This window comes from Cyanistes caeruleus, chromosome 26, assembly GCF_971803275.1.
Source record: "Cyanistes caeruleus chromosome 26, bCyaCae1.hap1.1, whole genome shotgun sequence".
NCBI lineage: Eukaryota > Metazoa > Chordata > Aves > Passeriformes > Paridae > Cyanistes > Cyanistes caeruleus.
The window spans coordinates 4,940,001-4,960,854 of NC_141726.1; the positions used below are offsets into that span (position 1 = coordinate 4,940,001).

The window sequence follows — 20,854 nt, forward strand, 5'->3', positions numbered from 1 at the left end:
AAAGGAAGGGCTGTTTTTTCTCCTACTAAAGCAAGATGGATGAAATCCTAATGGCAAGACTACAGAATGTACCAAATTCAGGAAAAGATAAGAAACAAACATCAGCTCAACTGGTGTGAGAAGCAGAGTCCTTACCAGACTGTGTCTGTGGTGTTCTCCATCTGCACCCTCCAAGGCTGGGATTCATAAATCGCCTCCCCATTGGTGTCCAGCCACCTCCCAAGGGCCAGGAGTCTTTCTTGGAAGATGGGGACAATCACCCCTTCTTTTGTAGGTCCCACATTGAGGAGGTAGTTGCCACCCAAACTCACAGTCTGCACCAGCTCCTGTGGCAGGTAAAACAAGGAAACAAACTGCATTACCTTCACCTGAGACAACACAAAAACTGAGGAGTTTTATCCTCATCAGCTGCTCCAGAAGCTTCTAATTCCCAGTAACCCTCCCCCAGGCTATTCTGATTTCAGGTTTCTCACCTCAATCATACTCATTTCATCCATCACCTCAGCGAGGCTCATGTTGCTGCGGTAGCCCCAGGAGAGCTTGTCCAGGGAGGAGCACATCTCCCACTTGTGATCTGGCAGGGTGCCTGGTCTGTACTTGTCAGCACAGTTGTAGAAACCCCCATGGTGGCAGGAGCAGCCCCGACCCCAGCGATCGTTGACAACCACGGTGTCCTGAGAGAAGGAAAGCAGCTCAGGGTACAGGACCTTTTGTTCTTGGGCTGTCCAGCTGCCTGTCACCCCCCTGAGGAAGCACCTAAAAATTCCCTGTGTAATGGAAACCCTTCTGAGAAGGCTGAATCCCTCCCTCTGCTCACTCAGCTAGGAGCCGAGGCAACAAAGCTCCTGGCCTGAGCCTCCCACGAGGATCCTGCAAAGGACAGTGGAGCTGTCACAGCAGCACAGCCAAGGTTCTCTTTTTGTCAGAGAATAAAACACATCTGGCAAATGTCAAGGAGGTTTCTGGTTTGATCACACATCCCACAGTTTCCTGCCCTTCCACACCCACCCAATGCCACGAGGGCAGCAGTCTCCGGTACCTTGACAGGGCTGTCGTTATAGAGCCAGGCAAGGAAAGAGGTGGAATTCCAGTAGGAATCCGGAGCTTCCCAGTCTCCATCTGACCAAATCAGATCTGGTTTGTATCTAAGAGAGATAGGTGCTGTTTCAAAATTGCTTATTAGCTCCTGCCATGCTGTGTTTCTTGGGTGTGGGGTTGTTTCACCTTCCCTTCCTGGTGCCTGACATCACCAGGAGGTTTTTGCTTCATTTTTTGCTTCACACAAAACTCTAAGGGAGGCTCTTGCAGCAGCAAAGAACAAGGTGTTGATCCACAGCTCAAGAGAGGGTGCAGCTCTTCCAAAAAATCCAGAATTTGGCACCTCAAAGGTGATTATGAGGCACACTCTTGAGCTGGGACAACAACCCACAAGCCCAAGTTTTGTATTTTTTTCAGCAAGGGGAAGCAAGTCAAGGATGCAAATTCACAATGAAATCACTCTTCTATTCTACTAAATACTGAGCAGTTTGTTCCACTTCCAGCCACCCTGCACAAAGGCAGGATTAAAGGGAATTGCTTTTGCAGGAAAAATTTGTCTCTGCCATATTCTACAGATTAGATCTTCCACAGGGCAAAAGCGAAACCCTTTTCTAATAACTACAAATCATTCCTGGTTAGCAAAGAGAATTTGCCTCGGAAAAAATTAGCATTTCTCCTCTTTGAGCCCACATTGCACCTTTTTCTATAGAACTGAAACCAGGAAATGCTGGTGCTGAACTGGTTGTGGCTCTTACTTTAAGACAAGGTCATAAAGTTCTGGCATCATCTTCTTTAAAACGAAACTCTGGGTCTTGAAGTCACTTTGTTTGTCAGCGAGGTAGAGAGGGTTAAACCACTCCATCAGGGAGTGATACAGCCCATAACGGAGGTTGCTGGAGGACAAAACACAGAGGGAAGAGTCAGGCTTCAGTGGGGATTAAGAAGCAGTGGAAATTAAATTACTGGCGTTATTATTTTTCATTATTTGCAAGCACTCCATTTTTCACACTGAACTTGGGCTTTTCTGCTGTTTGTCAAGCACAGCCAGGAGGGTTCTCTGCTCTGAAAGAAGCGTTCTCTGGCAGGGTTGTACCTCTCCCTGAGGGCTTCTCCCAGCTCTCCCACCAGGTCTCGGTGGGGCCCTGTATCCACAGAATTCCAGTTCCAGGACACTGGTGACCCCCAGTTGGTGAAGCCCTCATGGTGCTTGGTGGTCAGGACCACGTATCTGAGAAGAGAAAAGGATTTGGTTGGGATGGCAAAAGAAACAACTGAGATATTTCCCAGCCTCACTGCAAACCCAGTCACTAGAACAGCAAGGCTCTAAATAACCACTCTGTGAGGAGCCCTCTGTCACTGTCCTTTGAATTTAGAAACAAATCCAGGAATAAGAGAGGCTTTTAGTGGATTTTAATGCTGGGAAAGAATGAACAGTCAATACTTAGGAAGGAACAAGACCTGTTGTCTCCTCAGCACCCTGGGCATGACCCCTCAGGGATCTCCAGCACTATTCAGGGACCCCCCAATCCCTCAGGGACCCCTGGACTTGCCCCTTACATCCCCTCAGAGACCCCTGCATCCTCTTGGGAATAGCCCCATTTGCTTTCCAACCTTTTCAATCCCCTCAGGGACCCCCAGACCCACCCCTCATTCCCCCTGGGAATCCCAGATGTGCTCTTCTATCTACTCAGTGACCCCCACTACCTCAGAGATTCCCAGATATGGCTCCTCTATACCCTCAGGGACTCCCAGACCCACCACCTTAAGGACCCTGAGGGATCAGGGACCCTGGGCCATGACATTCATCCCCTCAGGGACCCCTCATCCCCTCAGGGACCTTCCATCCCCTCAGGGACCCCTCATCCCCTCAGGGACCCCCCATCCCCTCAGGGACCCCCCCATCCCCTCAGGGACCCACATTCCCTCAAGGACCCCCATTCCCTCAGGGACCACTCATCCCCTTAGGGACCCCCTCATCCCCTCAGGGACCCCAACTCGGGCCATCCCTGGCTCTGACCTGGCCCCAGCCCGCTGGAAGAGCTGTGCCCACTGCCGGGGTTGGAAGTCAAAGGCGGTGAAATGGGGAGCGAACTCCGCGTAGGTGGTGCCGGGCGGGAAGCGGCGGCGCACGAAGCGCTCGTAGGCGGCATCGTGCTGGCCCTGCCAGTGCCACCAGAACCACTCGGAGCCCCAGGCCGGCACGGAGAACACCCCCCAGTGCACGAACACCCCCACCTTGGCCCGGTCGAACCAGGCCGGCAGCGGACGCGCGTCCAGGCTGGCCCAGTCCGGGCGGTAGCGGGGAGCGGCCAGGCCCGGGCCCAGCGCGGCCGCCACACACAGCAGCGCCCGCGCCGCCATGGCCCGTGACGTCACCGCCGCCGCCGCTCCCCGGGGGCCGCGGGTTCGAGGCTGCGGAGCGACCCCTGCCCGTGGGCACGGCGGGGAGTGGGGGAATGGCCAGGGAGGGGATGGGGGAACATTGGCATAACCCAAACAATAGGGGAATGGCCCGGGAAGGGGATGGGGGAACATTGGCATAACCCAAACAATAGGGGAATGGCCCAGGAGGGGATGGGGAACATCGGGATAACCCAAACAATAGGGGAATGGCCAGGGACAGGATGGGGGACCACTGGGGATAACCCAACCCCAGCAATGCCACCCTGTGCATCCCTGGCAGCGTTGTCCAAACGCTCCTGCAGCTCTGGCAGCCTTGGGGTGGCTTTGGGGAAAGCCTGGGCAGTGCCCAGCACCCTCTGGGAGAAAAACCTTTCCCTAAATCCAACCTAAACCCCCCTGGGCACAGCTCCAGCCATTCCCTTAGATCCTGTCCGTGGTCACAGAGATTGGAGCTGCCCCTTCAATGCCCTGCAGACTTTGTTAAGTCTCCCCTCAGTCTCCTCCTGACCCTCCTGTGCAGCCGAGACAGGCCTGGCAGGGCTCCCAAAGCCTCCCGGTGCTGGGTGCATCCTCTGGGACAAAGGGCAGAGTGCAAGGGCCTCGTGGCCGTGCCCTGGCCAGGCTCATCCGTGTTGGAGGTGTTTTGGGAGCTGGCAGGAGCCAAGCTGCTGCTCCAGGTCACTGGTGAATGGCCCTGTCCCATTTCATTGTCCATTCAGCTAAAAGTGCTGCTTTTGTGTAATTTGCAAAAAATCATCTCCAATCAAGTTCCTCAGGCTCAAAGTATCTGCCCCAGTTTGGGCTTAAACTTGTCACCTGGGGGACTTGGCACACCAGGAAAGAAAGGGAAGAAGAACCTGGAAAAATGGCTTATATGTTTAATCACATAACATCCAAGGAACACGTGTGTGGTTAGATCAGTTCTCCTGAATTCTGCTGGAAGAAATGTGCTGCCTGCAAGGTCCTGTCTGCCCCAGATCTGGCCAAATCCTTAAGGCACAGTGGGAACGTTCCTCTGAGGTTGGAAAAGCCCTCCCAGACCATCGAGTCCAAGCTGTGTCCAGTCCCCACTTTGTCACCAGCCCAGAGCACTGAGTGCCACATGCAGGTGACACCTGCAGGGATGGGGACTCCAGACCTCCCTGGGCAGCCCCTTCCAGAGCCTGACCACCTTTTCCATGAAGAAATTCCTGCTGATGTGCAAGCTGAACCTTCCCTGGTGGGACATTATCACAGAATCATGGAATATCCTGAGCTGGAAGGGACATCCCAAGGATCATCCTGTCCAACTCCTGGCCCTGCACAGGACACCCCAACAATCCCAATCTGGGCCTTTATGTCCCAGTGTCAAAGGGTGACATCAGCAGGAGCTGTCTCCGTATCACAGCTGATCCCTCAACTGCCACCAGAAGTGAAAGGAAAATGAAAAGTGATCCAGGCAGTTCCTTCCAGCCTGAGGGCGTGCATTTCCCACCGCTGCCTCCCTACATTGCGCGCGTGTCCTCGCAGACGGTCTCTATCACGGACGACTTGTGGGTGCTCTCAGCTTCTGGGCTCTCCTCAGCCACCTTCAGCTGCCTCCTGAAGTGGGAGAACACCCTCCTCAGCGAGGAGAACAGCTCCTTGCTCCGCAGGGCATAAATGATGGGGTTCACCATGGAGTTGAGCAGGCAGAGGGTGCTGCAGAAGGCGAACACCTTGCGCAGGTGGTCGCTCAGCCTGGCGAAGACGCTGTAGATCATGAGCACCAGCACGGGCGACCAGCAGAGCATGAGGACAGCCAGCACCATCACCAGGGTCTTGGCCAGCATCACGTCCATCCTCATCCGGGTGTTTTGCTTCCCTACCTGTGCCTGGTGCTTCTCCATGTAGGCCACGTGCTGGCGAGCCCTCCAGAGCACATGGGCGTAGGCGTAGACGATGCAGCCCAGCAGGACCACGACGAAGCAGATCCAGCCCGCCAGGTAATTGTCATCCACGAAGGGGAATAGCTCGGAGCAGGTGGAATCCAGAGCGCAGCAGTTCCAGCCCAGCAGGGGCAGGCAAGCAATGGTGGCACAGGTCACCCAGAGCACCGCCAGGGCTGTCCAGGCTCTTTTCCTGGTCATCAGGAGCTTGTATTCCGAGGGCCGGCTGATGGAGATGTAGCGGTCCAGGGCTGTGAGCAGCAGGCTGCTGAGGGAGGCGGAGAAGGACGTGTTCACCCCTCCCAGCTGCAGCAGGAACACCTCCTTGGAAAAACCAGCCTCGTTGAACACGTGGAAGTTCACGAAGCTGCAGACAAAGATGATGCTGGCCAGGATGTCAGCCAGGGCCAGGCTGCCTATGAAGAGGTAGGAAGGCTTTTTCCTGGTGCTGGGGGAAGAGAAGATCAGGTAGAGCACCAAGGAGTTCTCAAAAACGCACATTGTCCCAAAGAGGCCACACAGGATGCCAATGCTTATCTTCTGTGCCTGTGTGCTGAGCACCATGAAGCACTCCATGGTGTTCCCGCTGCACTTGGAGGTGTTTGCAGGTATCCTGCAAGTATCCATGGTGTTACCTGGAGCTGGGAGCTCACAGAGAGCCTTCTGCTGCCTCCTGCACTTCTTCAGATGCTCTGAAAAAGGTGGAGGTGAAGAGGTCTTAACAAGCAAAAAATTCAACCCAGACACTTCCATCTCTTTAGAGGGAAGCAAGCAAAATGAAATCAGCCTACACAGAGCTGCTTTCAGGTCCACAGCCCAAATGCTGGAGCCAACTTCCATGCTCTCTCAGCTGAGCTCCAGGCTTTGTCCCACTGGCTGTCTGGCACATTTCCCACAGCCTCAATCTCCCAGGCTGGTTCCTCACCACGAGAGGGAAGCAGCAACGGTGAGAATTGTACAAATCCTAAGGCAGCTCTTATCACTCCTCCAGGATTCACTGCTCAGGGCCAGCAGCACGGGAAGGGACTGCTCATGGGGAGTGCTGTGGGCAGAGACAGAACAGCCTGTCCCATTGAAGCTGCCCTGGGAGATGGTTTGGATGAGAAGGATGGGAGATATTTCCCTGCCAGGGACTCAATGCAGCTCATCTGGGAACACAAAGTGCACTCTGAAGGATTTACTCCTCACCAAAGCTGTTTGAACATATAAAACAACATGACCACTTATATTTAAGCTTGCCCATTGGAGCTTTACAAAGCTCACTGCAGATGTGTTTCCTCCTCCATCTTCCATGTGCCACGGTCAGAGTGATTAACAGATTTTATTAGAGATTAATTAGAGATCAATATTGGCATACAAATGGGGACATGCAGGACTGAGACCACCTGAGCCTAAGAACCCCTCTCCTAATAGTAATAATAATCCAGGATTAGGATAATTTCATCAGTACTTTTAGCATTAGCAGAGGTGTGATGGAGGGAAATGCCTGATTTTCCATAGGGCAGATGCTGAGCTGCTCAGTGCACCCTGCAGCAAGAGCTGGGGTTTTCTCTACAGCTCAATGCATTTAACCCCCTTCATCTTCATAACTTGTCTTTCAGGTGTTATTTTCTCCCATTCTTCTTGTGGATTGCACTGGTGTTTAAACCAAGTTGTGCTGCCTTGGGTTTCAGGGAACAAGGTTAGAGAGCAGGTGAAAAGGCAGCTCTGGAATACCCCAAACCTGCCTGAATTACAGCAAAAATGCTGTGCCCAAGCTCATGGAACAGGACCCCCCTTCCCAAAAGCTTCCAGGATCCCTCATCCAGGCAATGGGATCAAGAGTTCCCTGTGCTGGAGGAGAGCACTGAGCTGACAGAGTTCCCTTCCCCCAGAACAAACAAGTCATGGTCCCTCCCTGCCCTCACTCTCTGGTGAAAGGGAAATGTCCCAAAGCCACGAGCCATGGCCAGGGTGAGTGACAGGCACAGAGCAGGGGTTCCAGCCACCTGTACCCCTCCAGCTGTGCCTCCCCTGCCTGCTGTGTGACATTCAAGTGACAGCAGCCAGCATTGCCCAACAAACCTCTGTCATCCCAGCAGTGACACGTTTTATATCTGCATTGAGGCCTTCCTTCCCCACTGATTTCCCCCGACACTCATCACCCTTCCTGTGTTTCAGGAGTTGCAAAATGACCCGAGAGGCTGCCCAGGAGGTGACAGAGAAGAGCCCCAGCCCCACATTTGACTCCTGCTGCCTGTCAGGGTGAGGACATCAGTGGCCTCAGGGAGTTCAGTGCAGGTTACAGGCAGAGCAGGGCAATTCTCATTGGGATTTCTTGGCATTCCAGGCTGGAGGATCCTGGATTTTGGGCTGGTGTGTGGCTGAGTGTTGCAGCAAGCTGCCCTCCTCTTACATCAGGCTCTTGCACGGGCTAACAGCACAGGACCAGGACGTTGCCCTCAGATATCAGCGCTCTCGTTTCCTGCAGCCCTTTACAGGAACACCACGCAGGCAGCAGGAATTACCAGCTGCTGTTATTAAACCTGACAACATCCCTCCCTCTGGAGACAGATGGATTTAGCAGACAGATGGACTTTTCATATAGCAGAGCTCACCAGGGACCACTAGAGCAGCAACTGCCTCGAGTCTCCAAACCTTTCCAGGCAAACCCCAGCATCCAAACCAAGACATCTCTTCATTAAGCAGTCTCCAGCATCACCTTGGTATCCATTACCTGCAGCTAGCATCCCCAGGACCATCATAAATCCTCAAACCTGCAGCTGTGCAATATCCAACAAACATCCTTAGGAGCCTGGGAACCACTGAACACCAGGCAAGGGAGTGAAGACAGCAAAATGCCATCCCTGATATTATGCTGCTTGGGGAGAAAATGTGCCTATAATGTTAAAATAACTCCTGTGCTGCCTGTCCTGGCCCAGCTCTCTCCACTAAGTTGAAACAACTCAGCTAAGCCTCAAGTTCAAAGTCCTGTGTGGGGCTCACAGCGATCAGCCAGCCCTGATCTTCCTTTCCCACGTCAGTTGTGTCTCAGGCTGAATGACAAGGACAGATCTCTTTGCTCCCCCAGACCCTCCTTGCAGCTCCTGCGTCCATGAGGGAGAGCACAGGGCTTTGCTACAGCAAAAGGTCTCTTCTGCATGAGCATGAAAACACAGGCAGATCCAACAGCTCTTCTCCTTGCACCGCCTGCCCCTCATTTTTTTGGCTTTTTTGGCCACAAAGCTGCTTTTTCCTGCCCAGAGGACATTTTCCTCTTGTTGGATGAGCCCCTAGATTAGTTTGTCCATGCCCTCTGCTCCCTGCCTGGCTTAGCTCCTGGGGAAAATGCCAGCCCATAGCTGGTTCCTGGGGGAGAGCTGACCTGCAGCGTCCTCCATGGGACAAGTCCTGCTTCCAGGGTGGGAACATCTCCACCTCCCTGGGAATTCCAGCCCCAGGCACGGCCGTGCATCTCCCCACAACCAGCCTGGCAAGCCCAGGGAGTCTCAGCCCCATGGGCTCAGCTCAACAAGAAAGAGCCAAGTGGCTTCTGGCTCTCCTTTAGATCCAGGGGCTGTGGCACAGAGGGCCTGGTTCCCTGGAAGTGCAGCAGCTGAGCCGAGATTCCCTGGGCTTCAGCACAGGATTAACTCTCTGATCACAGCACGGCATCTCCTGCCAGCAGGAAGGCCCAGGCTAGGGAATATTTTACCAAAATAATGTCCTTGCAATACAGAACTCCTCCAGCAACAAGAGCAGAGCCCCAGGAAACAACATAGTGAATGAATGAGGAGTTATTAGGAACAGAATCCAGATAAAATACTTGGGAATGCAATCCTGATACAGCCTCAGTGATTGTAAAGTGCCCAGAGCAGCAGAGAAACCTCCCCTCCCATTAGATCTGCTTCGAGCCCACTCACTCCAGCCTAATAACTCCAACTGGCTTTGGGGGAAATTAAATTTACAAACGAAAAGGTCCTTTTCCTTCTCAGTGCCTCGCTGCGATTGATTCCAGCTGTCGGGCTGGCGGTGCCTCGCACGCAGCAGCTCCATTCCTGCTTCCATTGGGATGGGCTCTGCATTCACAGAGCCATCACAGCACCCTGCTGATTAAAAAAAGTTACGTACCAGTTGCTTAGATAATGTAAAATTAAATTTTCCTGCTGCAATCAGCCAGTGCATTGTGCCTGCAGCGCTCTGAAAAGCGCTGCTCTTGAATATTTCATGTTCAGAATATCTGAGAGCGTTGAGTTTTACGATATAATAAAATGTCTTAAATGATCACCTACTATGAACAAGTGCGGTGATTTATGCAAAAATTGTCACTAATGCTTGCAAATTTCACTTGCCGAAGAAGCAAAGTATCTTTTGCTTTACAAACATTTTAGTTTATATGTGATTTCTTAGTTTAGTTGCAGAAGTTTTTCCATTATTTTGGAATTAGCTGTTCACAGTTTGTCCTGCTGACCACGTTAAATAACACCGAGAGGAATTCCCTCCCTGATGTAGGACCTGTCTGCCTCAAATGAGGATTATTTGATTATTTATTATCAGAGTCCAGCTCTGCCCATGAGTGACCAGGACGGGGTGGGTGCAGAGCAGCTGCAAGTGCCAGTTTGGGTACAAAGGAGGGCAAAACAGAGCAGCTTTCACTGCACCAAAACCATCACAAACTCTGAACTCAGCATCACATCTTGTGAGACATTTGGGAGTGCCTCTGACACAGAGAATCTGGGAATGCTTTGGGTTGGAAGGGACCTTAAAGCCCATCCAGTGCCATCATCCCATCAAACCCCATCCAACCTGGCTTTAGGCACTTCCAGGAATGGGGCAGCCACAGTTGCTTTGGGCAACCTGTGCCAGGGCCTCCCCACCCTGACAGGGAAGAATTTCTTGGAACCCATAACCCTTGTCCTGTCACTCCAGCTCCTGATAAACTGATCCAACATTAACCCCCAAAATCAGCTGTAAAGAGTTAACCCACAGCCTGCTGTGGAGCACTTACCTTTCACCTTCTCCTTAAGAAAGAATCCATCCTAAAAACCGACTTCCCACCCTCTGTTAGACATTGCCTTGCAGCTTATCCCGAATAGCTGACAGTCAGTCCTGGGAATCTCCCCGTGCAGCAGAGTCTCCCCAGCCTGCCTTGTGCATGGCAGCACCGAGGGCTCTCAGTGTGATCCAGTGTGAAAAAAGAGCTGCAGGATGCTGTGGGTCAGCAAACACAAACCACTCACCTCCCCACGGTTGTTCCGGGGCTTCCCATCCCTCCGGCTCTCAAGGCACTTGGTGCAGCTGTGGACAGCGCCTGCTTCCCTCTCCTCTCACAGCACTTCTGGTTTCGCCTGGGTTTGTTGAACCATTCTGGTTTATTCCCCTGGGTTGAAAATCCATCAGTGTGAATCCTTCCTCTGCTTCCTTGTTCTCTGTCACACTCTTTTGGAGAATGTGTGTCGGGTTTTCTTTCCTTCCTCCCTTCTCCTCTGGGTGTTGTGTTCTGCTGCCTGCTCGTGCCACATCTACAACCACCCAAACCCTCCGGCTCGCTGAAACAATCCTCCCAGTCCCTATCATTTCTCCATGTAACTGCAGAGTTTGAGGCAAGAGACATTCAGGTTCTCCTCCTGATATCCCTGGGAGCATGGGAAAGTATGGGGAGGAAAAATGCTAGGAGGCAGACATGGAAAAATCTGGATGTACCCGGCTGTGTGCAGGTCTAAGGGCAAGCTCAGAAATCCGCTGTGCGTGCCTGCAGCTCCTCGAGCAGCACAAACCTCACCTGTGTCCCTGAATTCCTCTGTGCACAGGAACGAGGTGATTTTCTCTCTGCAGGTGGAAGGGAAATGGCTTAAGGTCTTCAATTACACAATTTCTGTGGTCAGGAGGGGCCCGGGGCTGCAGAGGTTGTGGTTGCTGCTGTACCTGCTCTCATCCATCCTTCCTCCAGTGACCACTTCCCCCTCGGCTGGGCAGCAGCTGCCTGGGGCTGGCTTGTGCTGGCAAGCGGGGACAGCTGCCGAGGGACACCAGGGACAACCGGGGAGAGGCAAATTCGCCCCAAATCCCAGAGGAATTGGCCACATTGTGGTTGGGTGTAGGCCATACGGGCTGTAGTGGGGAGCCTTGGAAGTGAAGGAATACCTGGAGGTCCTTTTTGTCCTGAAGCTGAGGAAAGTGATCTTTAGCTCTTGGATGTTCCTTACCTGGCTCTGCCACCCCCAGAGCGACCCCACAGCCCCATCCCAGCACCAGCAACTCGATTCTCCGGCTGGGAACTCAACTTTCCCTCCCAGTTGCCTCATTCGGTGGAATCACGAGCAGTTACATCCCGTCCTCTCCAAAATGCTGCTTTGCCTCCTTCCCCCTGGCCACCGTTTGCGGCTCGGGGCTCAGCGGTGCTCGGCTGCCCTCTCCAGGGAAACCCGGGCAGCGGCCGGGGAAAGCTTGAGAAAGAGGCAGAACTGGGAACTCAGCGCTTCCCCCTGGCCCCGGCTGGGGAAAAGGGGTTCCTTGGCTCTGCAGGGACCTGCCTGACCCTTTCGAGGTCTGAAATCCACAATAAGGATGAGAGGCATCACGGGCTCTGCTGTAAGCACAGGAGATGATGGGCTGTCAGCTGTCTCAAAAAAATAATTCTTCCATTCCCGTTCCCAGGAACTGAGAAATTTGCAGGAACAGGTATGAGACTGTAAAGAGCAGGTGAGAATCAGAAAGGTTCTTTATACTGGTCCTGAGTTCCAACAGCAGCACCCAGCTCCAAAATATTCCCTGCTCTGACTCAGGCTCACACCCAGCAGCATCCTGTGAAATATACATCTCAGTTTCCTCTGTCTGCAGAGGGAACTGTTGTATCACAGTTAGTGTGTGTTATAGGAAAGAAATCTTATTATCGCAGCATGGTTAGAAGCTTTTATTTTGACTCTGATTTACAGCAAAAATTCTCCTGCCAGACTAAAGGACAACCATTACAGCCGATTCCTGTAACGTAAAGGCTTTTTGGTCAGCTTGGATTTTTTCCCCTGGCATCAGCTGCTGTTAATCCAGCCTGGAATAACCCTGCTTTGGGAACACCCCCATACCCAGGGTGGAAGAAACGCTGTGCAGGCACTGGGGAAAGGGACTGTGAGCCTGGTGTTGTCTGGCAGCGGTGTCTCTGTCTCCAGAGCAGAGTGAAGAGCCCTGGGATGTGCTGGGACACAGAGCATGTGATGGGACACTCAGACACGCAGGAAAGGTGTCTGTGCTCTGTGGGAACTCGGGGATTTGCTCCTTTCTCTGACTGTTGTGTTTGCTGGGGCTGAATTTGAAAACTGGGTGGTGCAGACGGGGCTGAGGATGGGGGCACTGCTCACCTTGATAAGGTGTGACTCAGAGAGCCCATGACTGACTCTACTGCACCCTTAGAGAAAATGCTCAGAAAAACCCCAGATTTATTGCTGTGTCTAGCACAGCTCCTGAGAGCAAACAGGGCTTGTCCCAGAGCCTCTCCTGTGCCCTGGCCTGCTGCAGAAACCTCTGCTGCTCTTGTGGAGGGAGGAGGGTTCAGGTAAAAATGGTTTCCCTGCTGCCAGGATGTGAACGAGGCACATTGATTTAAATGGGTTGAAGGTTCCTGCAGGGTTCTGTGACTCAGCCGCTGTGGGTTCCAAAGGGGAGCTGTTGAGGCAGAAAACAGGGAGTGACTCGGGAGTGGTGCCTGCACGTGTTTGTTTTCCAGAGTGGGGCTGTCAGCTGTGACAAAGCTGCTTCAGCATAAGCTCTTTAAACTCCCAGGCTCAGGGTTTGGATAACTGATCTGTCGGTGTCGGGGGTGTTCTTACTCCTAGTGCTGTGCACACCCCCACACACCGGCACACAATGCAGTGGTGGATGTGATCTCACACTCATGAGCTCCAGCAGCGCACAGGAGGGAACTCGTGTTCTGGAGCTGATGTAACTCAGGTGCTGGTGGACACAATCCATGTCTAAAGCTTGTATCAATATGCTTATAAGGAGATTTAAGCAATTAAAGTGTGTAGTTTTGTGGGTTCTTGAGCCTATTCTCTATTTACCCTGCAGAGGTTCAAATATCTGCTTAGTTCCTGTAGCTCACTGCTGTGAATATCCCAAGCTTTATTTGATGAACACCAGGCAGAATAAAAGATATTCGAAACATTACTGTATACCCAGTGCTTTCATGCAGTTTTAAAGAAAACACAAGCTCGCACATTTCCCTCATGAGGAAATTTAGATTAACAATCTGGTTAATGTTTGGCTCAGGTGGAAACGTCCAACGAGTTTCAAGTGTGTCATGAGGCTCTTGGAGCTACAAAAAGTAAACATCTTGGGTTTACTGAAAGTCACCCACAGCCGGAAACTCGTCACTGTGAAATAAAACTGGGGCAATGGTTCACTATTGATTTAACAAATGAGTCATCCGTGCTGCAGACTTCCTGCAGCATCCACACTGAGCAGCTCCACTGAAACACCCGGGCAGGAGCATGTGTGCGGTGGGATCCGTCTCAGCCACAGCTGGAAGCATCTTAATTTGGGGCTAATGAAGCTCTGGAGGTTTTGTCTTCACTGGGACTTGCTGGTTGTGGCAGTGCCAGCACAGATGGAGCTGCTTCCCTGGGCTGGATTAATGTTTGCTGTGAGAGCAAGTGGAGGTGCTGAGTGAAAAATAAAGGTGGCTGGGGAAATCTCTGAGGTGCTGTCACCGTGGCAGCAGAAGCGTGGTGAGGAGCTGAGGAGGATTTGGGTAACGCAGCTCCCTGGGAACATGAGGGAAGCTGGGATTTGTTGCAGTCAGAGGAAGTGGAATAATCCAGACAGAGCAGACACTGGCACAGCAGAAAACCCCTGCCCGTGCTGAGTACAGGTTCTGAGAGGGTGCAGTGGAGCTGAGGTCACCGAGGCTGTGTCACCACGAGCAGGGTGGGTTTGGAAGCACTGCTCTGTTCCAGCGGTGTTTGGGGGCTCTGCCTCTGGAACTGGGTCTGTAACCTGGAGGGCTGCAGGCCATGAAGGGTGGGCACAGCATGATCCTGGAGGCACCTAAAATATCCCAGTCTGCCCTTGAGTAACTGAGGTCAATGCAGTGTCACATGCTTAGGAGTCACAAATGTTACATACATTGAGAGCTTTGAAAAGAAAGAGGGTTTAAAAATCATGATTTGAAGGAATGAAGTAGCTCCTGTTGAGGGAATCTCGGGTGGTGATGATAAAAGATTGAGACAGAACCTCAGGATTCAGTCTGTGCTGTGTCTTCAGGACGTGGCAGGAACTCCAGGGCCTCTGTCTACGTTGGGGTTAGCACAGCTCTGGGAACATCTCCTTTCCTTCCACTGCAGGAGAGGAAACCAGCCCAGGGCTCTAAAGCTGGACAGTGAAACACACAACTTTGCAAGCTGGACTTTGTGGTGTTTGGGGTATTTCTCCCGTTGATTTAAAAAATACCCTGGTGATCCTGCTCGGCCTCCGAATGACTCAGTTTGTTTCGGTGGAGCAGCTCCTGTACAAATACAGGAATGGCTTATCACTGACATTTCCTGCTCCCCCAGGCTGAATGTGTCAGCCTGACCCCAAAACCAGCTCTGAAAGACAAGATGTTTCTTTAATTATCTCAGAGATAGCAGGGACAAACAGCCAGACCTTGTGTCATTCTTGATCTGAATTGAAAAGTACACGCTGTTGTGTTCCCCAGACAAGAGAGCAGAACATTTGCACACTGCAAAATGCTCTTTCTTAATCCCACTGACATGTCCTGGCTGGAAAACATCCGCACTCTGGGGTGAGATTGTGCTTGAGCAGAAACAAACACACCAGAGATAGAAACAAATCAAAAATCTGCTGATGTGCATTGTAGGAGAGTTGTTTATTAATGAGTGGAATTTCAAGGCTTACAGCAGATATTGTTGTCTTCCATCTAAAGACAAAAAAAACCACTGCTATAAGGACCTCAGCCATAATGTTGTGCCAAGAAATCCAAAGCAAAGGGAGGAAAACAAATTAATTTCAGCTTGCTTTGTGCAAACATACAATAAAGAATAGGGACAAAGGTCTGGGCTTGGGTATGTCAACACATCTTGTATATTAAAATATATGCTGGCTTTTTTAATGACTTCACAATGAATACAAACTTCATTTTAGAGTCTTTACCTTGTTGTGGGTTGGGTCACAGCCCAGTAACACCAGGTCAGTAAGAAAACAGTTTTGTTTTAGGGATAAAGCAGAAATGCATAATTTTCCCCTTCTATAGCAAAAAAAATGCAGGGTAACTCAATGAACCCAGGGTCTTTACCTCAAAATAAAAACTCTGAATGATCATGTGTTGTTTTTAAGTACTGCTCTGACTTGGTGGGGCTGGAACTGAGCTAGTTTTTTTGTTTTCTTTGAAACTTCCTTTGTTTGGTCTTTAATGTGGTGTACACTGCTCGCCTGGCCCCTCAGTAGTGGGCAGGGAACACCCTTACATGTGCAAATTTCTTATGTATAACTAATTTTCTTTCATCCTACACATGGTAAAGGCCAAATCTTGTGAGTTTTTCCTTCAAAATGATCCTTTGAGGCAAAATAAGAAAATGTGAATATAAACACAGACTGCAGCCAGTGCCAGGGGCTGTGCATACCCACAGTGCTGGTTTAAACCTGGACAAGCTTTTCCCTGTATTTTGACCTGAAACATCTCACTACGTTGTTTTCAATACTTTAAATTTAAACATTAAATAGTTTAATTAAAGGCAGGCATGGAGAATGGGCTCAACAAACCCGAGACCCTTCATTTGACATCAGCTTTGCGGGGATCTCTGGGGGGGCTGAATTTTACTCTTTGTTCACTGAATCCCCTCTCTCGACGCCCCTCGCTTGCACAGCCGGGTGTTTTGTGCCTTTTTGCTTTTTTTTTTTTTGTTGTTGTTGTTAATTATCTCACCTCTTTGAAGCCCCCAGCGGCAGCTGGTGCGGACGTTCCTCACTTTTTTTGTTGTGCTAATTCGCGGGCGAGGCGATGTTGGCAGCCTGTTCGGGGGGCTGTGGAGAGGGGCCGGGGGAACCGCGGGCGGGGCCGTCGACGGGGCCGGGCCGGGCGGGACAAAGAACGGTGGGGCCGGGCCGGGCCGAGCCGGGCGGGACAAAGAGCAGTGGGGCGGGACCGAGCCGGGCCGGGCCGGACAAAGAGCGGCGGGGCCGGGCCGCGCCGGGCCGGGTGGGACGGGACAAAGAGCGGCGGCCGCTCCCGCGCTGCCCTTCATGAGGGGATTCAAATGGCGGCCCCGCCCGCCCTCGCGCCGCGGCCGCTCTGCCCCGGGCCCGCCCGGCAACAGGCGGGGCTTGGCTCCCATTGGTGGAGCGGGCCAGCGGCGCGCTCCTATTGGCTGCGGCCGAGCGGCCCCGCGGAGGGGGGAGGAGGGAGAGGGTGTTAAACGGCGCAGGACGCGGCCGCCATTTTGTGAGGGAGAGTGAGGGGCGGTGCGGAGCGGAGGGAGCGCTGAGGGCGGGGGTCGGACAGTGACGGCGGAACAGCGCGGGGTCGGTTCCTGAAGGGCCGCGTGTGTGTCCGTGCTTGTGGCCGAGCGCAGCGGACAGAAGTCGGTAAGGGCGGAGCGGTGCGGGAAGGGCCGGGCGCGGCCGCCGCCATGTTGTGCTCCGTTGTTGGGGAAGGGGGGATGGGGGTTCCCGGCTCCCCGCAGGTATCGGTGAGAGAAGAAGGGAGAAAGTTCGGAGGTGAAGAAGCTCCGGTCGGCGGGAGCTGACGGCAGCTGGGCCGGGGCCGGTGACGTTATCTCGGCTTTTGGTTGCAGTCCAAACAAGGCGGAAGCTGGAAATGGAGCTGGGCGGCTCCTCTGGAGCTGAGGGATGGACAGGGGGCTGCTGAGTTTGGAGTGACAGGAGCTGAACAGACCCGAGTGCGTCAAGATTAAAATCTCAGAGATCCCAGGAAAAGACAAGCAATGAGCAAAATAGGAAATTAGTGTAAGAGTTATTAAGGAATTACTGGGATAACGAAGGTTAAAGAAATAGCTGACAGATGACAAATGGAGTTCTGTGATGGTTGGGGAAGGGTTTCGACACTGTGGGCAGTTCCTGTGTTGGTCCCAGTTCCCAAAGTATTTCTTATTGTACTTTACTGAAACGAAAGGGATAAAGTTCTTGATTGTCTCTCAAAATGCTTTTTAAGACAGAAAATAAGCAAAATGTTGTTACTTGGGATCTGCTAAGTTTGGTGGTGAACTTTATACGTAGACAAAGGCAAACAAAGCTGTGTCTTTTTGGGTGGGGTTTTGGGGTTTAGTTTGCAGAATGTTGTCATGTTTAACATCTAAGGAGACACAGCTGATTCTAACTTCTCTGAATTATTTCTTCTTGCCCTTTATTCCACCCCAAAATGAAACAATTGTTTCCTTAATCTGAATTGAAATTTCTTTGTCGTTTCTACAGCAGGACTTCTCCCTTGGAGTTTCTGTGCCGAGAATCCGATGTTGGGCTCGGCTCCCTGGCTGAAGACAGCAGATCAGCCCATGAAAACTTCTATTCCCAGCCAAAGGAAGGAGTCCAGCACAAGGCAGCACCTGTTCTTTCAGGCTTGGAAGCAAGAAAGGGGACAAGAGTTGGAGAGTGTGGAATCGGAGAAGACCACTGAGAGGTAAATGACGGTGGGAGAGGGGAAATCAACATCGCAGGAGAGCCTGCAGGGACGTGCTGAGCGTGCTGTGCTGGAGTCTGGGCTTTGGAAATTAATTAAATTTCTTCCACTTGAGGTGGTTTTCAGTTCATTTTGGGTTTATCAGACTTTGGGAAGTCTGGGGAGTGGCTTTAGCAGGGGAAACTTTGCCCAGTCATTAGGTGTTAACAGACTGAGTTTAAATGTCTCCAGCACTCAATACAGACAGATGAAATGTGGCTCTGCACTTTCTGAGCAAGGTTTTGTCAGTCACATTCCTTCAGGTACACCTGAGGAGAGGACTGGCCTGTGTAGAGTGAGGAGTTTTTGTTAGATTAATTTTTGTCCCTTTGCTTGAAATCTAAATGTTCTCTGAAACACTTTGTTTAAAAAAAAGTAATAACGACTTATCCTGACTCATCTTGTTTTTACAGGTGACATTTAAGTTGAAGATGGGAGGTGGAGAAAGATACAACGTTCCCGTTCCCCAGTCTAGAAATACCACCAAGAACCATCAACAACTTAAAAACAGGCAGAAGAACAAAGACCAGAATTCTCAGATGAAAACCTACGTGAAGAAGGAAAGAGGCCACGGCTGCAGCTCCTCTCCTGGTGCATGGCAGGCCATGCAGAAAGGGGGGAAGAACAACGTTCCCTTCCCCAAGAATCCCAATTGGAATCCTGCTCTATCCAATCGCAACCTGTTGTTCACCCCTCAGAGCAACCAGAACTATGCTGGGGCCAAGTTCAGCGAGCCACCCTCCCCAAGTGTTCTGCCTAAGCCACCAAGCCACTGGGTACCTGTTTCTTTCAAACCTTCTGATAAAGAAATTATGACATTTCAGCTCAAAACCTTACTGAAAGTCCAGGCCTGAGGTGTAACGTGTGATTTTTCAGAAGTGATTTCGACTGTCAGGGTTTCAAATTTGAGCATTGCTTTTCCCAACTCCAGCTGCACAGATGTGCAGGACCAGGTGTTCTTGCTGCATGTAGTTAGTCACTTGGAGAGGGGTGAAAGTTTACATTCCCCTCATCTTTTACCTCAAAAGTTCAGTGCTGTGTTCACCTCACTGTGAAATAGCTATTTTCTTGAAAATCAGTCAAATCCTGAGCAGTCACATTTACTGTATTTAAGAATAAATGGGACTGTATTCCAGAATTGGAATTGTAACTTTGAATTATTAGAAAACCACCTTTTACCTAACTTAATGCAGCATGAACTGAAAATTAAAATGCACTGAAAACTTTAGTCAGGTTATTTGCTGCTTTTCAGACTGGTGTGAGATTTGCTAAACACTCTGCAGAGCAGAAACCTCCACCTGGGCACAAGGGGAGGCACAGCTGATTCTCTTACCTGTCCCTGTGAGCTTTGTTGGCACTCCTGCAGTGGTGGGTGAGTGTTTTCAAGCCTGTGACTCCCATCTGGAATGTTCTGGAAGGGTGTGGAAGAACTCCTCAGGCAGATCCATAAAGCCTCTCCAGCTGTTTCCCAGGAAACTCCGTGAGTGCCAACTAAAGACCTTGCATTGCCAGGTGACTGCCAAAAAACCTCCCCCCAATCCTTTGTATGCCCACTGCACTGAGGAGTTCTAAACCACATTTTTCTATCAGTTTTTATAAAAAAAAAAGGTGGAGTAGTTCCTTAGTCTAGTCTTAAATTGGTTCCCCTGTAACAATGAATAGTTTGGGGCAGGTATTAGATGTTCTCACAGGGAAGACGGAGCCATGTAAATACATGTAAAACATTGTAGCATATGTAAATTTCTGCTGGGCTTTCCTGCACAGATGTATTTTTAGTACAAAAACTGCTGAATGTAAGATGACCATGTTGAGTACGTGGCCTGGTTTTAAAAAATGATATTTTGTTTAAAAAAAAATAACAAAAAAAAAAGACATTTGTGGCTGTGCCCTTGCACTTCACATGCAGTGAATATGCACATTGTATTTGGTTGTAATCTCATTTTTTTAAAGTAAAATCAGTGCAAAAGAGGCTTATTTAGATTTTTTTTTAATTAAAAAAAAAAATTAAAAAAAATTAAAAAAAAAAAAAGCTGCTGGAGTTTCAAATCCTCCTGTTGTGAATGTGTAGGAGAGGTGTGTGTTCAGTGATGAAAAAACACTGAAATGTTCCAAATCAAGTGTTTCACAAGAAATGCAAATGCCTGGGTTTGGGTGCTTGATAAAACTGAAGGATTGTAATCATTGTGTGTTTCTGAAATGTATCAATGCTCTGTAAAACAACATTTTGTCCCAATCTTTGCTAAAATCAGGGCAGGTGGCTCCTGTGCTGTCACCCTCCAGCAGGAACAGCTGGACTGTGGCAACAGCAGCAGCCAGGGCTTTCAAAAATACAAGGATTACTTAAAAAAAAAAGTGCTTTAATTTGAACAGGCCTTTTGCAGATTGTGAAATGTTCAGAGGTGTCTTTCTGTACATTCCAAATGCAGTGGCAGCTGAGCTGAATGTTTACAAAAATTATTGCTCCTAATCACATGGAATTGGCAGTCTCTAAACTCGTGTTGTGACCTGGACCTTCACCAGAGTCTGAGCTGTATCCCGTTAATTATCAATTCTCAACTTCAAATTGTCAATTACTGATGATGTTTGTACAAATTGGAAACAAAACATTTTAAATAAACTTTTTTTTTTTTTACCCCCTAAAAGGATCTCTTTGTTTTCAGATGGAAATGGAAAAGTGGGGATGACCTCATTTTGGCAGTTTCTTTCCCAAGGGAGGTTTCTTTAACTGCAGCCTTCTCCTTCATGCCTTTTCTAGTGGTTTGGGAACACAGGGCTTGAGAATTAACACTAATTAATGTTCCTGACAAAACCAAAAGCTGGCGAGGCTGGGAAGCAGCGCTTGGGGCTCCGTCTCCCACAGACT

The 20,854-nt window shown here is 50.6% G+C and overlaps 3 protein-coding genes across 6 annotated transcripts in view; 1 reads left to right on the forward strand and 2 right to left on the reverse strand.

Moving 5' to 3' along the window:
• FUCA1 (alpha-L-fucosidase 1) overlaps positions 1 to 3,436 on the reverse strand; it is a 4,808-nt gene extending 1,372 nt beyond the window's left edge. Inside the window, exons 1-6 of the mRNA XM_086863323.1 lie at positions 3,056 to 3,436; positions 2,132 to 2,266; positions 1,794 to 1,931; positions 1,040 to 1,145; positions 474 to 674; positions 136 to 326 (exon numbers count right to left, since the gene is read on the reverse strand). Coding sequence (XP_086719449.1) covers positions 136 to 326; positions 474 to 674; positions 1,040 to 1,145; positions 1,794 to 1,931; positions 2,132 to 2,266; positions 3,056 to 3,399 — 1,115 coding nt within the window. The 5' untranslated portion in view covers positions 3,400 to 3,436. The remainder of the gene's footprint in view (positions 1 to 135; positions 327 to 473; positions 675 to 1,039; positions 1,146 to 1,793; positions 1,932 to 2,131; positions 2,267 to 3,055) is intronic.
• Positions 3,437 to 4,307: 871 nt separating this feature from the next.
• Positions 4,308 to 16,592, reverse strand: CNR2 (cannabinoid receptor 2). 3 transcript variants are annotated; one of them, XM_023941198.2, is made up of 3 exons: positions 16,243 to 16,592; positions 10,568 to 14,823; positions 4,308 to 9,433 (listed from the first exon to the last, which is right to left on the reverse strand). In XM_023941198.2, the coding sequence occupies exon 3, from the start codon at positions 6,186 to 6,188 to the stop codon at positions 4,926 to 4,928; it is 1,263 nt and encodes a 420-aa protein (XP_023796966.2). In that variant the 5' UTR covers positions 6,189 to 9,433; positions 10,568 to 14,823; positions 16,243 to 16,592; the 3' UTR covers positions 4,308 to 4,925. The 3 variants fall into 3 exon arrangements, with proteins under 3 accessions (XP_023796966.2, XP_023796965.2, XP_023796970.2); XM_023941197.2 differs by having other exon boundaries at positions 4,308 to 9,436; positions 16,243 to 16,584; XM_023941202.2 differs by lacking the exons at positions 10,568 to 14,823; positions 16,243 to 16,592 and having other exon boundaries at positions 4,308 to 5,975.
• Positions 16,593 to 16,760: 168 nt separating this feature from the next.
• On the forward strand, positions 16,761 to 20,633 carry PNRC2 (proline rich nuclear receptor coactivator 2). 2 transcript variants are annotated; one of them, XR_015279303.1, is made up of 3 exons: positions 16,761 to 17,282; positions 17,748 to 17,952; positions 18,405 to 20,633. XR_015279303.1 is itself a non-coding variant. In XM_023941193.2 (2 exons), exon 2 carries the CDS (start codon positions 18,423 to 18,425, stop codon positions 18,843 to 18,845), a length of 423 nt encoding a protein of 140 aa, XP_023796961.1. In that variant the 5' UTR covers positions 17,815 to 17,952; positions 18,405 to 18,422; the 3' UTR covers positions 18,846 to 20,633. The 2 variants fall into 2 exon arrangements, 1 of the variants encoding a protein (XP_023796961.1); XM_023941193.2 differs by lacking the exon at positions 16,761 to 17,282 and having other exon boundaries at positions 17,815 to 17,952.
• The last annotated feature ends 221 nt before the right edge of the window (positions 20,634 to 20,854 follow it).

What these genes read in the sequence shown, in the direction of transcription:
- CNR2 (XM_023941198.2), bottom strand. Translation starts at nt 6,188, where the DNA reads ATGGAAGTTGGCTCCAGCATTTGGGCTGTGGACCTGAAAGCAGCTCTG.
- PNRC2 (XM_023941193.2), top strand. Translation starts at nt 18,423, where the DNA reads ATGGGAGGTGGAGAAAGATACAACGTTCCCGTTCCCCAGTCTAGAAAT.